Source organism: Gymnoscopelus braueri, assembly GCF_963280865.1.
Source record: "Gymnoscopelus braueri genome assembly, chromosome: 11".
Lineage (NCBI taxonomy): Eukaryota > Metazoa > Chordata > Actinopteri > Myctophiformes > Myctophidae > Gymnoscopelus > Gymnoscopelus braueri.
This window is the reverse complement of record NC_137613.1, coordinates 3,554,720-3,566,021: the sequence shown is the minus strand read 5'-3', so window position 1 is coordinate 3,566,021 and position 11,302 is coordinate 3,554,720. Positions and strand designations below refer to the sequence as shown.

At 38.6% G+C, this 11,302-nt stretch overlaps 2 protein-coding genes across 3 annotated transcripts in view; one reads left to right on the top strand and one right to left on the bottom strand.

Annotated features, from left to right (window-relative positions):
- LOC308094791 (putative G-protein coupled receptor 34) overlaps nucleotides 1-117 on the top strand; it is a gene marked incomplete at its 5' end in the record, with an annotated part of 9,304 nt that extends 9,187 nt beyond the window's left edge. The window contains one exon of the mRNA XM_080441617.1: nucleotides 1-117. This exon is cut by the window's left edge and continues 401 nt beyond it. Coding sequence (XP_080297743.1) covers nucleotides 1-39 — 39 coding nt within the window. The 3' untranslated portion in view covers nucleotides 40-117.
- LOC308094996 (NACHT, LRR and PYD domains-containing protein 3-like) overlaps nucleotides 1-11,302 on the bottom strand; it is a 569,186-nt gene that overhangs the window by 269,676 nt on the left and 288,208 nt on the right. Inside the window, exon 1 of one of the 2 annotated variants that reach the window (XM_080441845.1) lies at nucleotides 7,184-7,314. The exons of the other annotated variant lie outside the window; for it this stretch is intronic. The gene's annotated coding sequence lies outside the window, so the exon portion shown is untranslated. Of the gene's footprint in view, nucleotides 1-7,183; nucleotides 7,315-11,302 lie in introns of those variants that run through there. 2 annotated transcript variants of the gene reach the window in all.

Sequence of the window (11,302 nt, the reverse complement as noted above, 5' to 3'; positions counted from 1 at the left end):
CTAGACACGCATTCATACAGGATACGGGACGGAGAATGACTTTAACCCATTAAGACCTGAAGCTGATTCTACATGTCTCCTAAATCCCAACAGTTTTCTGAAAAACGTATATTTCTATATCAGTGGTGCTCAATCTTTTTCATGTCAAGGACCCCCAAATATATTGTTCCAGGGGGTCCCAGAAGCAAAGATTTAAGTTAAAAATGTTTGCTCTAAAAATATATATATTCAAAGATTTGCACTCATTTTCACGATAAAAAAAAAAATAGCAGATCTACAAGCTCATAGTGCGGCACTCGGTGCCGCGCTATGAGCTTGTAGATCTTTTTGAAGAGCCAAAGTGTAAAATAATGCTTTTAAGCTCAAATAAAAAAATGACACAGATGCGTTCCAGGTCTTAATGACTTTAATAAAGGAATATTATGTTATTGGATTCACTGGGTTCTGCCTGATGTCAGAATGTTGGTGTGAAATGAACACCCCGCCCCCTTCCGATCATTGAAAAACACCCGTCCTTGGTTCTGGTGACTGGTGTTCCTTCTAATGAGTGAGCGTCTGCATTGTGAGCTTGTAGATCTGCTATTTTCAAAAGATTTGTATACATTTTGAACTTGTGAAATGGGACATTCTGCACCATGACTACTTCTACTTTAGTCATTCACTAATGATTTGTTTAGAAAAAATATGTTTTTTTTATTGTTTTTATTAAAAACTATTATTATTAAAAAATATATATTTGATTAACCTATACAGTTCATTTTAGTAAATTGTCAATGACCGCGCGGCCCAGTTCCCCCCGAAGGGCCCCTGAGAGCCAAGGGCCCCGGTGGGCCCAATGGCTAATACAGCCCTGGACCAGCAGCAGCCTCCATGTTGTCACCTGCAGAAGAGGCTTTGGCACCGGACGGCATTCCATTAACCTGTTGTAGCCACTAGAAAGCCCAGTGCTGCTGCTGCTGCATCTCACATCAACCTAATATGAAAGATGTCATTTAAATACACCTGTAATGACAAAAGCAATGAGCTCTATGCACAGCAGACATGTTGGGAATGAATTGGGCCCCTTCCTTACTTCCTTCACAGGTGTTATACCAATGATACTAATTAAGGCTCAGTTCCATTTAGTGTGGCATAGTGGTTGTCTTATTTTCAAGAACCCTCATAACTCTGAGAGTGTACAAATTGAACCAAATGGACCCTTACAGGTCTGTAACTCTGAGAGTGTACAAATGGAACCAAATGGACCCTTACAGGTCTGTGGTTACATTTGTACACTCTCAGACAGGGGCGTAGCCACGGGTGGGCATAGGTAGGCCTAACCCTAACCCACCTGGCTGTTGTGCCCACCCAAAAAAAAAAAAAAAAAAAAAAATATATATATATATATATATATATATATATATATATATATATATATATATATATATATATATATATATTCAGTTATTTGTATAAGTGCATATATATAAAAACGTTTTTTTATTAATCAATAGTGTGCCCATTTAAAGAATAACTCTTATGTTGTTATGTTCATCTGGAAAACGGAATTCTTCATAATGGATTAACAGTTAATAAATACATAAATAATATAATTAATATATAATAATTCAATATAATTAATATAAATTTCATGGATTTTTTTATTTAGATTTCATAGAGTTTGGGGGGCTGGCTCCCCCAAAATAATTAAATAACCCTAACAACCCTAACCCTAAAACTGAATTAAAGTATCAAAAAAACTCCCAAAAAAAAGAAATAAAGGAGAGATCCGCCCATTTTAAGTGTTATCTTTGATGTGTCGCTAATCACTCACCATCATTGAAAGGGACATTGAGTTATTCCAGATAGTCCCGTGTCGTTCAGTCTGGCGACCCCCTCCGTTGGCATAATGGGAGCCTGTGTAAGAGTGAAAATCGTCTATTAAAACCGATACAAAGTTCGTTTTTTCTCTACTACTGCTCATCGCAGAGTCACATGATACTCAAACGTGCACTGAATGTCGCGAGCGAGCTTCCATTTGTGCAGAACTTGATGACGCTGGTTGCTTGTTTCTTCCACAGAACCTGGCGTCTGTGGAAGAAATAAGCAACCAGCAACATGTCGTTCTGCACGAACGATAGCTCGCTCGCGACATTCAGTGCACGTTTGAGTATCATGACACTCCGCGATGAGCAGTAGTAGAGAAAAAACTAACTTTGTATCGGTTATAATAGACGATTTTCACTCTTACACGGGCTCCCATTATGCCAACGGAGGGGGTCGCCAGACTGAACGACACGGGACTATCTGGAATAACTCAATGTCCCTTTCAATGATGGTGAGTGATTAGCGACACATCAAAGATAACACTTAAAATGGGTGGATCTCTCCTTTAAATAACCCTAACAACCCTAACCCTAAAACCGAAATAAAGTATCAAAAAAACTCCCAAATCCGCACAAAACCGCGGGCGCACGCGCATGGCACTCACGCACGCGCAGTGCCCACCCGCAAATGCCCAGGCCCAGCTGCTGCCAGCGTTCTGGCTACACCCCTGCTCTCAGAGTTACACACCCACCATAAGGGGCCATATGGGAACCAAAATGGAGTGTTTCTAGTGAGCCAACATGCACGTTATCAGCACCCTGACCAGAATGGAACAGAGCCTTCATTAGCATCATTGGTAACACCTGTGTGAAGGAAGTAAGAAGAGGCCCAATTTCTTTCCAATATGGCTGCTGTGCACAGAGCCTGTTGAATTCTAACAGGAGTTTAAACAGACAGGACTCCACAGTGGGAGGACTGCTGTCCATATGTTATAACTCTAAATGGAATGTGTACAAAAAAAAGAAAGAAGAGACTCTATGCCTGCAGTCTTTTACACATTCCATTCCAGAGTGGCTTTTCCTTTGGTTCTGTCAATATATCTTTATTTAAATAAAACACCGGATGTCTACTTTTAAAAACGAAAAGTAATGATCCACACACGCAGCCCTTCTTCCATTACAGTACAACTATATTAAATCATCATAACGTCACAGACTCTGGATTGGTTTCTTCCCAAGGACTTGGTTCTATACCAAGGACCTCAATGGAAACAATACAGCAAGGACTTTTTTGACAAAGTATTTTAAATGTAATTTATGCTGTTTTAATAAAATATTCAATCTATCAAAAAAAACAAAAGCTCGCCAGTGATGTTATTTCCAGTGGGAACCAGCAGATGGTGCTGTTGGGAGCCAGCATGGGCCTCAGACTGGGCCAGGCAGCTGAACACAGTGACTGGACATTGATGGTGTTGGTTCTCAACGTGTGGTCCGGGGACCCCTAGGGGTCCACATGGAGTTAGAGAATACATGTTCAGGTATAGGTGACAAAATGACAGCCAATCAGGAGAAAGTACCCATTTATCAGGGTTCCAACGTGCGATTTCTGTGAAGTTTTGCACACATATTCCCACTATGCCGAGGAAAAAATGCCACCCTTTTCACATTGACCTGTTATAGCGCCACCAGCAGGTCTAATTTAGAAAAACACATTTTTGGAACAAAATGCCTCAAATCATGAATGCAGTGTCCGATTACCGTGCAAGGCCTAAGAAGAAATGCCGCCCCTTTTCACATTGGCTTATTATAGCGCCACCAGGAGGCCACAATAACCTACCTGACCTGGCTGAGACCTGTGCTCCGAGGAGCACTTTTTCTAGTTTAATCTGTATCCTGACTGGGTTCTCTATCCTGATTGGATAAAATTGGTATCCTGACCTGAAAATAAATGTTCTGTTTAAGAGCTGGAGAGACAAGGAGACTCCTGTGACTGAACAAACACTCAATACAGTAACAATGAGTAAACTATCACAATATAGAGCTATTTAACACTTACTTTAAAGCTAGGGTAAGTGATTTGCAATTATTCAAATAATTGCAAAATGGGTCTATGTTCTGATAGTGCTCGTTACTATAGAGTGTCCTGTCCATATAAAGAGTCTCCATGTCTCTCCAGCTCTTTATAAAATAGAAAATGCATTTTTGTTTCAGTTTCAGTTTCATTTCCAATTTTATCCAATCAGGATAGAGAGCTCAATCAGGATATAGATTAAACAAGTGAAATTGGAAGTGATGACACTAAGAAATGAGCAGGCAAAATTGGAACTGGAACACTATAAAAATGAAGCTTACAAATGGGTACTTTCTCCTGATTGGCTGAGATTTTGACACCTACCAGAAAATGCATTTTCTGTTTATTAAAGAGCTGGAGAGACGGGGAGACTCCTGTTACTGAACAAACACTCTATAGCAATGATTACTATCAGAATATAGTGCTTTAACCTTTTAACAAAATACTTTTTGTTTTTACCCAAAAATATCACTTACCCTACCTTTAACCAAATAAAATCACTTACCTTACCTTTAATCAAGAAGAGTGTTTTGGTCTTTGTTTAAATATATGTTTATATATATAAACCCGTCTACCAGTGACATCATCGTTAGGCAGGATTTTTTTTCCCAACAAGATTTCAATTTTTTTATTTAGATTTTTAGTAACGCGAGAACAATAGCTTCTATTATTGCATTGCAACTTTCCAGGAATACAAAGCCTGCCGTTTCTATTAGCTTGGATTCCCCATTGATGATGTCACTGGTAGACAGGTTTCTGAAGTGTCCACAGCCCTCCTCTGAGACACAGAGTGAGTAGAAAGAAATGGTACCATTTTATCATGAGCATTCAGTGATGTTGCTAGGTTTTCAATGTAATGGGTCCTGGGACCCAAGGGTGGTCTTTTAGATGGGTCCCAGGGACATTTTATGAGTCCCACAAAAATTCACACCCTACGTGGTGCAGTGCTTGGACCCAGTTCAGTTGGCTATTAAACATACACAAGACACAGATAATAGACAACCGGTTACTTACAGCTGCCATTAATTAGTGCTTTTGATTGCCTTTGTGGTCAAATCAGGGTCAAATGCATAGGCTCAACAAGCCATCGTTAACCTGCTAATGTTACACAGCTGATTGGCAACATGCGTTAAACGCATCCATCACATCACTCTGATCTCCATTCTCCAAGCAAGTTGGAGAACATTCTAAAATCGTGGATTTTACTTTGGCTGGTCAATTTAAGATGACAATAGCAACAAAGGTTATAGTAGTAAACCTGTATGTATGATTATTATTCCAGACAGTGGTCTATCCAATACTTTTTTACACGTTTGAGACCAGGTCTCAACCAGCTCCTCATGGCGTCTCTCTCTCTCTCTCTCTCTCTCTCTCTCTCTCTCTCTCTCTCTCTCTCTGTGTAACCTGGCGTCGCCAGTCTTTCCACCTCTGTGTGTAGCACACACACACACACACACAGCCTGTGTGTGTGTGTGTGTGTGTGTGTGTGTGTGTGTGTGTGTGTGTGTGTGGGGGGGGGGGGGGGGGGGGGCTGTGCTGCTGCTGCTGCTGCGACAACGTGTGTAACCTCGCATCACCAGTCTTTCCACCTCGGAGGAAAACAACGTGTGCGAGATAGTCTCCAAACAACGGTGTCTAACCGAGAGAGTCCATGTAGATCACAGCAACTAATTTTACCGCAATAAAAAAAAAAAAATGTTTCTCTGTTGTTGGTGACAACTCTAGTGCGTCCCATGGACGCCACGACGGTGTCATGAATGCGTCCTTTCGCAATGTTGTGCGTCAGCGACGCAGGACTATGAGCATCTCTGAGCATTAGTGAGGATCTATTATATGAAGATAGGTTGAAAATGGGTGAAGTCGTCCTTTAATGTGTTGAGGAGTCTGGGCCACGTTCACTGACTAGTTCTCTGTGGACTGACATTCTGGGAAGATTGTAAAAGACAAATAATGGAAAACAAGAGGCTGAAATACTGTTCTATCTCAGCTCTCATAGACAGTCTGTCTATCTGGAGAAGACAATGTTTCATATCCTTCACTATTACATGTTTTTATCAACATGAACTTATTATTTATGCATAAACATGAATTAACATGATTCCATACTTCTGCTCTGACAACAGTTAATACTGTATTGACTTACTAGAAAGACACTTTACAAGACCCTACTGGAGAGAATTAACTCATTTATCAACACCAACAATAAACATTTATCAACACAAAAGGTAGACTAACATATTAACAACTCTCACACTGCCAGGGTTTTTATAAAATAGTTTGAACCTCTGCCAGGTTTGTTTCCAGGTAAAACATAGGACGTTCCCCGTTTATTTATTAACATTGAAGTGAATGGAGCAGAAACTTTTTGGAAAATGTATCTCCTGGTTCTTTGAGAAGAACGAAAAAACATGGGAAAAAAAAATTATTTTGTTTTTTATTTAAAAAAATAACGTTTATAAACGTTGTTGGCAGTATAAGAGTTTAACCCTTTAAGACCGGGAATGCATCTGTGTGTCATTTTAACATTTCTTTGGCTATTCAAAAATAGCAGATCTACAAGCTCATTGCCGCGCTATGAGCCTGTAGATCTGCTATTTTTGAAATATCGTGAACATTTTACAAATCTTTGAATTTTTTTTTTTTTTTAATAGAACATTTTTAACTCTTTTACAACTTCTGGGGGGTCCCTGGAGCAAAATATGTTGAGATGGGGGTCCACGGCCAAATACATAACATTTTTGAGAGCCACTGATATTATAGCAACATATGTTTTTTTTTTTTTTACTTTTAGGATTCAGAAGACATTTGTAGAATCCCCCAGAAGCAAAGAATATAAGTTACAGAATGTTACCTTTAAAAATATATATTCAAAGACCCACGATTTCCCCCAAAAAATGCAGATTTACAAGCTCATAGCAGCACTCGGTGCCGCGCTATGAGCTTGTAGATCTGCTATTTTTGAATAGCCCAAAGAAATGTAAAAAACAATGACACAGATGCACCTGATGGATTAAACACACAACAGGAGCTTTAAACACTAAAGGCAGAAACACAAATACTGTAAAAGTGAAACAAACCAAAACACAGGTGTGTGTGTCTGTGTGTGTGTGTGTGTGTGTGTGTGTGTGTGTGTGTGTGAGCAGCAGTAATGGCTGCCATCAATCTGACTGCTTAGACCTTTAGATCCAACTACACACAATAAACTAAAACACAATCACCACATTTCTGGTAAAACCCTCAAGACAAGCTTTGTTTTACATCACAGAGCTTATTTTGAACATGTTTTATGTTCTAATACTTTATTTACCTGAACAAACAGGGACAAACTGATGTTGTTCTTTCTCTCCTCCTTGAAGAATGACGTCACCTGACCACCTGGAACTACCTGTGTCTCTCACAGGTGGAGTCGCCCCCTTGTGGTGAAACGTGGGATAGGTCTTTTCCTACTGCTCATTCCAAGACACAATAAGGCTCTTAAACATACAAGAAACATACATGATCAAACACACATGTGGGGCTGCCTCAGTGTTTAGGGGAGCCTTAACACTGAGGCTGCCTCAAATTTGTGTAGATCTAATGTTTTGTAGATCTAATGTTCCCCTCAGAAAAGGAATTCTAGGGTTCAAGTGGTTAATGTAAAATAAACTAAATCCTATCACACAAAGATTTGGTGGACCCCCTATAGTAGCTCTGAGGACCCCCTAGGGGTCCCTGACCCCCTGTTGAAGACCCCTGATGTAGACAGTGTCCTAACATACATTTAACAATGAAACAAAATGCATATAAAGATATGCAGTTAAAATGTTTTTTGTATAATTGTTGTGCTATTGCTCGTTTAGATGTTTGAATGTTCATGAAAGACAATGGACTGGACCTGATGGGGAAAGCTTCAGAGTAAAGAGCTGGGTGGGACTTGAACCCTCGAACCTCTGGATCATGTGGACAGAGCTTCAACACACTGTGCTGCCTGCTGCCTTGCTTCATCACAGTCTTCATTCTGCTTTGATTAACAACAAACAATGATACAATAAAAAGAAGAAAAAAAACTTACAACAGCATATTTGTCTATGGTTTGTTGTGTTGCTTGTCTAGATGTTTGAAGGTTCAGAAACCACAATGTCTCTGGCTTTTATGTCATTATCCATTTGTCTTTTGATGAAGCTTAACATAAAATGTAACACAGTGGCTCAATGGATCAAGAGTCTGCCTACATGGTTAAATGGGAAGTTGAAAGTTTGATTCCCAGCTCTGACACAGAGTGAACGTGTCCCCAGCATCATGCCAACTGTTGAATACTTATTTTGTGTGTCCGTGGGGGTCCGTGGCCAAATGCATATCAATGTGGGGGTCCTTGACAACAAAATGTTTGAGAACCACTGAGCAGAAGGTCACAGGTTCAAGTCCCGACTCCAACAGTGTGTCTGAGTGTTCTTAAGTAAGACACTAAACTCCAACCTGCTCCTCTGTGGGCAGACATCAGCTGGGCAAAGCTGAAAGCTCCATTTCTCCCACAAGATCAAATAGGTCTAATTAGAAGATGAATAAAGCTGCTATCGGGCAGAATGCCTCATTTCTTAAAGCACAAGTTAGTGAAAATAGCAGATCTACAAGCCCACAAGCTTGTGGATTGGCTTTTCTCGCTATTTTATTAAATGTGTTTTTAATAATAAAAAAGGAATGGGTTTGGACACAATATTTTGTATATATTAGTGAATGAAATGTATAATTTATTAAATAAAATAGGTAAAATCAAATACATCTTAAAAAATTAGAGTGAGCAACACTTTATTAGCAAAAAAGTATTTTATTGATATCCTGATAGGACAGTGATAAAAAGCCACAAGGAACCTTAGTTTTGGAGATTCCTCTAGATAATAATAATAACTTTTAACAGAGTATTTCACTACACAATACAGTACAATACACTGCAGTATTGATACTTTTACTTGAGTAAAAACTGTGAGTACTTCTTCCATCACTGTATTAAAGCACATAACTGCTGTGTATTTTATTGCAGTTCAAACGTGCAGATCCCCATAATGTCCAGCAGATGGCAGTGCAAAACCATATATTTAATAGATGAATGATTGATTGATTCTTTCACAGTCGATACAAAACAAAGACATGACACAATCACAACCACTTTATCCATGTATTTGTTGGCTATCAAAAATAGCAGATTTACAAGCTCGCAAAAAATATTTGAAGAACGAAAATGTGGACCCCCAGAAGCAAATATTTGAGTTAAAAATGTTCGCTTAAAAAATATATATATATTCAAAGATATGCACACATTTTAGATTTTTCAAAAATAGCAGATCTACAAGCTCATAGCGCGGCACCGAGTGCCGCGCTATGAGCTTGTAGATCTGCTATTTTTTCAATAGCCAAAGCTAAGTGGTTAAAATGATTGTGACACTATGTTAACTAATTTCGCTATATTCTGAACCCATTAAGACCGGGAACGCATCTGTGTCATTTTAACATTTATTTTGGCTATTAAAAAACAGCATAATCTACAAGCTCATAGCGCGGCACCGGGTGCCGCACTATGAGCTTGTTTATAGCTGCTGTTTTCCAAATCCTTACAGTTTGTTGCTCGGTGGTGATCCAACTTTTCCATGTCAAGGACCCCCAAAATCATATGTATTTGGCCTTGGACCCTGCAAATAAAAGGTGTGAGAACCACTAGTACTAGTGGACTCATAATGTGTCATATAGTGTCGTAGTAAATCAGTGTCATACATATTCTGAAGAAAAAACATATAAATATGATACAGTATGTAATGATAGGATATAATATGATACAGTATGTAATGATAGGATATAATATGATACAGTATGTAATGATAGGATATAATATGATACAGTATGTAATGATAGGATATAATATGATACAGTATGTAATGATGGATATATTATGATACTGTATATAATAATAGAATATAATATGATAAATGTCTCATTCTTGGTCTAGTGTGATGAATGCACTGAAGTGGAATGAGAGCTGGATGAACACGTTTATGAATAAACATTTTATCTTTGAATGAGTGTGAGCAGAAAAATGATGGAGATGGCGTTGTTTGGAACTTGTTCAGATCACCAACATATTGGAAGGGGTATAAAGCAGAATCTTGCCTTTATATCTTTATTAGCAAGAAGAAGGATACTATTGGAGTGGAAATCACCACTGGCCCCTAAAGCATCTGTATGGCTTAAAGACCTCACAATGTACCTACATTTGGAGAAAATTAAATTTAATCTGAGAGGATCACCGGGAAAATACGATCAGGTGTGGGGCCCTATGATTAAATATATAACTAAATTAAAGACGTTACAGGACAGATAAAGCAAACACCACCATCGACACGTTGACAAGCTCTAGGTTAATACATGCTAAAGGAAGAAAATAACGGATTCCTACTTTCCTTTTTTGTATACACTCCATATGTACCATGGGGAGGGTTAGCGAGGGAAATCATAATACTTATGAATTGATTATGTATTTTTTTTTTGTTTTTTTGAGTTATGTAAGTGTATGTTACATGTCTGAATGTTGCATGTTGTATATGGGATTGGAGTGGGGGGTAGTAAGGGCACAAAAAAAAAAGAAGTACTTTTGACTATAGCAACTGTATTCCCATGTACTTGTCAAAAGCAATAAATACACATTTAAGAGTTTGAGCAGAAAAATTAGACAATAACATATCACATGTGTTCTGATTATTGTGCACAGTGTATCGTGTTAATGAGGAATCTAAACAGCACAGAGTAAGGATTTCTAATTAATTTAGAGATCTGTTATTTATGGGTGCTTCTGTAGGTCTATCCATCAGTGTGACAGTTTACAGTTGGTAGTAAGCTTTGTATCTATAGTGAGCTGTATTGATTGATTGAATATTTTATCAGGCAGAAATGTAAAACAGCACAAGTACAGTTAATAACACTTTGTCTAAAAGGTCCGTCCAAAAAAGTTCTTGCGGTGGACAACACTATGAATATTAATACACAGGAACAACGACATGTCAAGAATACATTTATTAAACTATTCATACTTCTACACATGATCATACAATAACATGTGAAGAATGAGAATAACATCACATTCATATTCAATGAAAACACAATAATGGAATGAGTGAGGAAACAATGATGTAATAATGAATCAATGAATAAACAATGATTGATTTGAGTTCATAAACACATTTAGTAGATGTTTGAATCCAGAGTGATTGACAAAGTCCAAGATGAGAGTCAAACTATGAGTCAAATCTGCTGTCAAAATGAACACTGCTCACATCACTCGGGTGGCTCAGTGGTAAAGTCCCTGCCCACCACCACGGAGGTTGTGGGTTACAATCCACCGTGGTGCATCCGGCTTTGTCCAACGTCTATGTGAACACAACTGACCCGTGTTCAGGGGAGG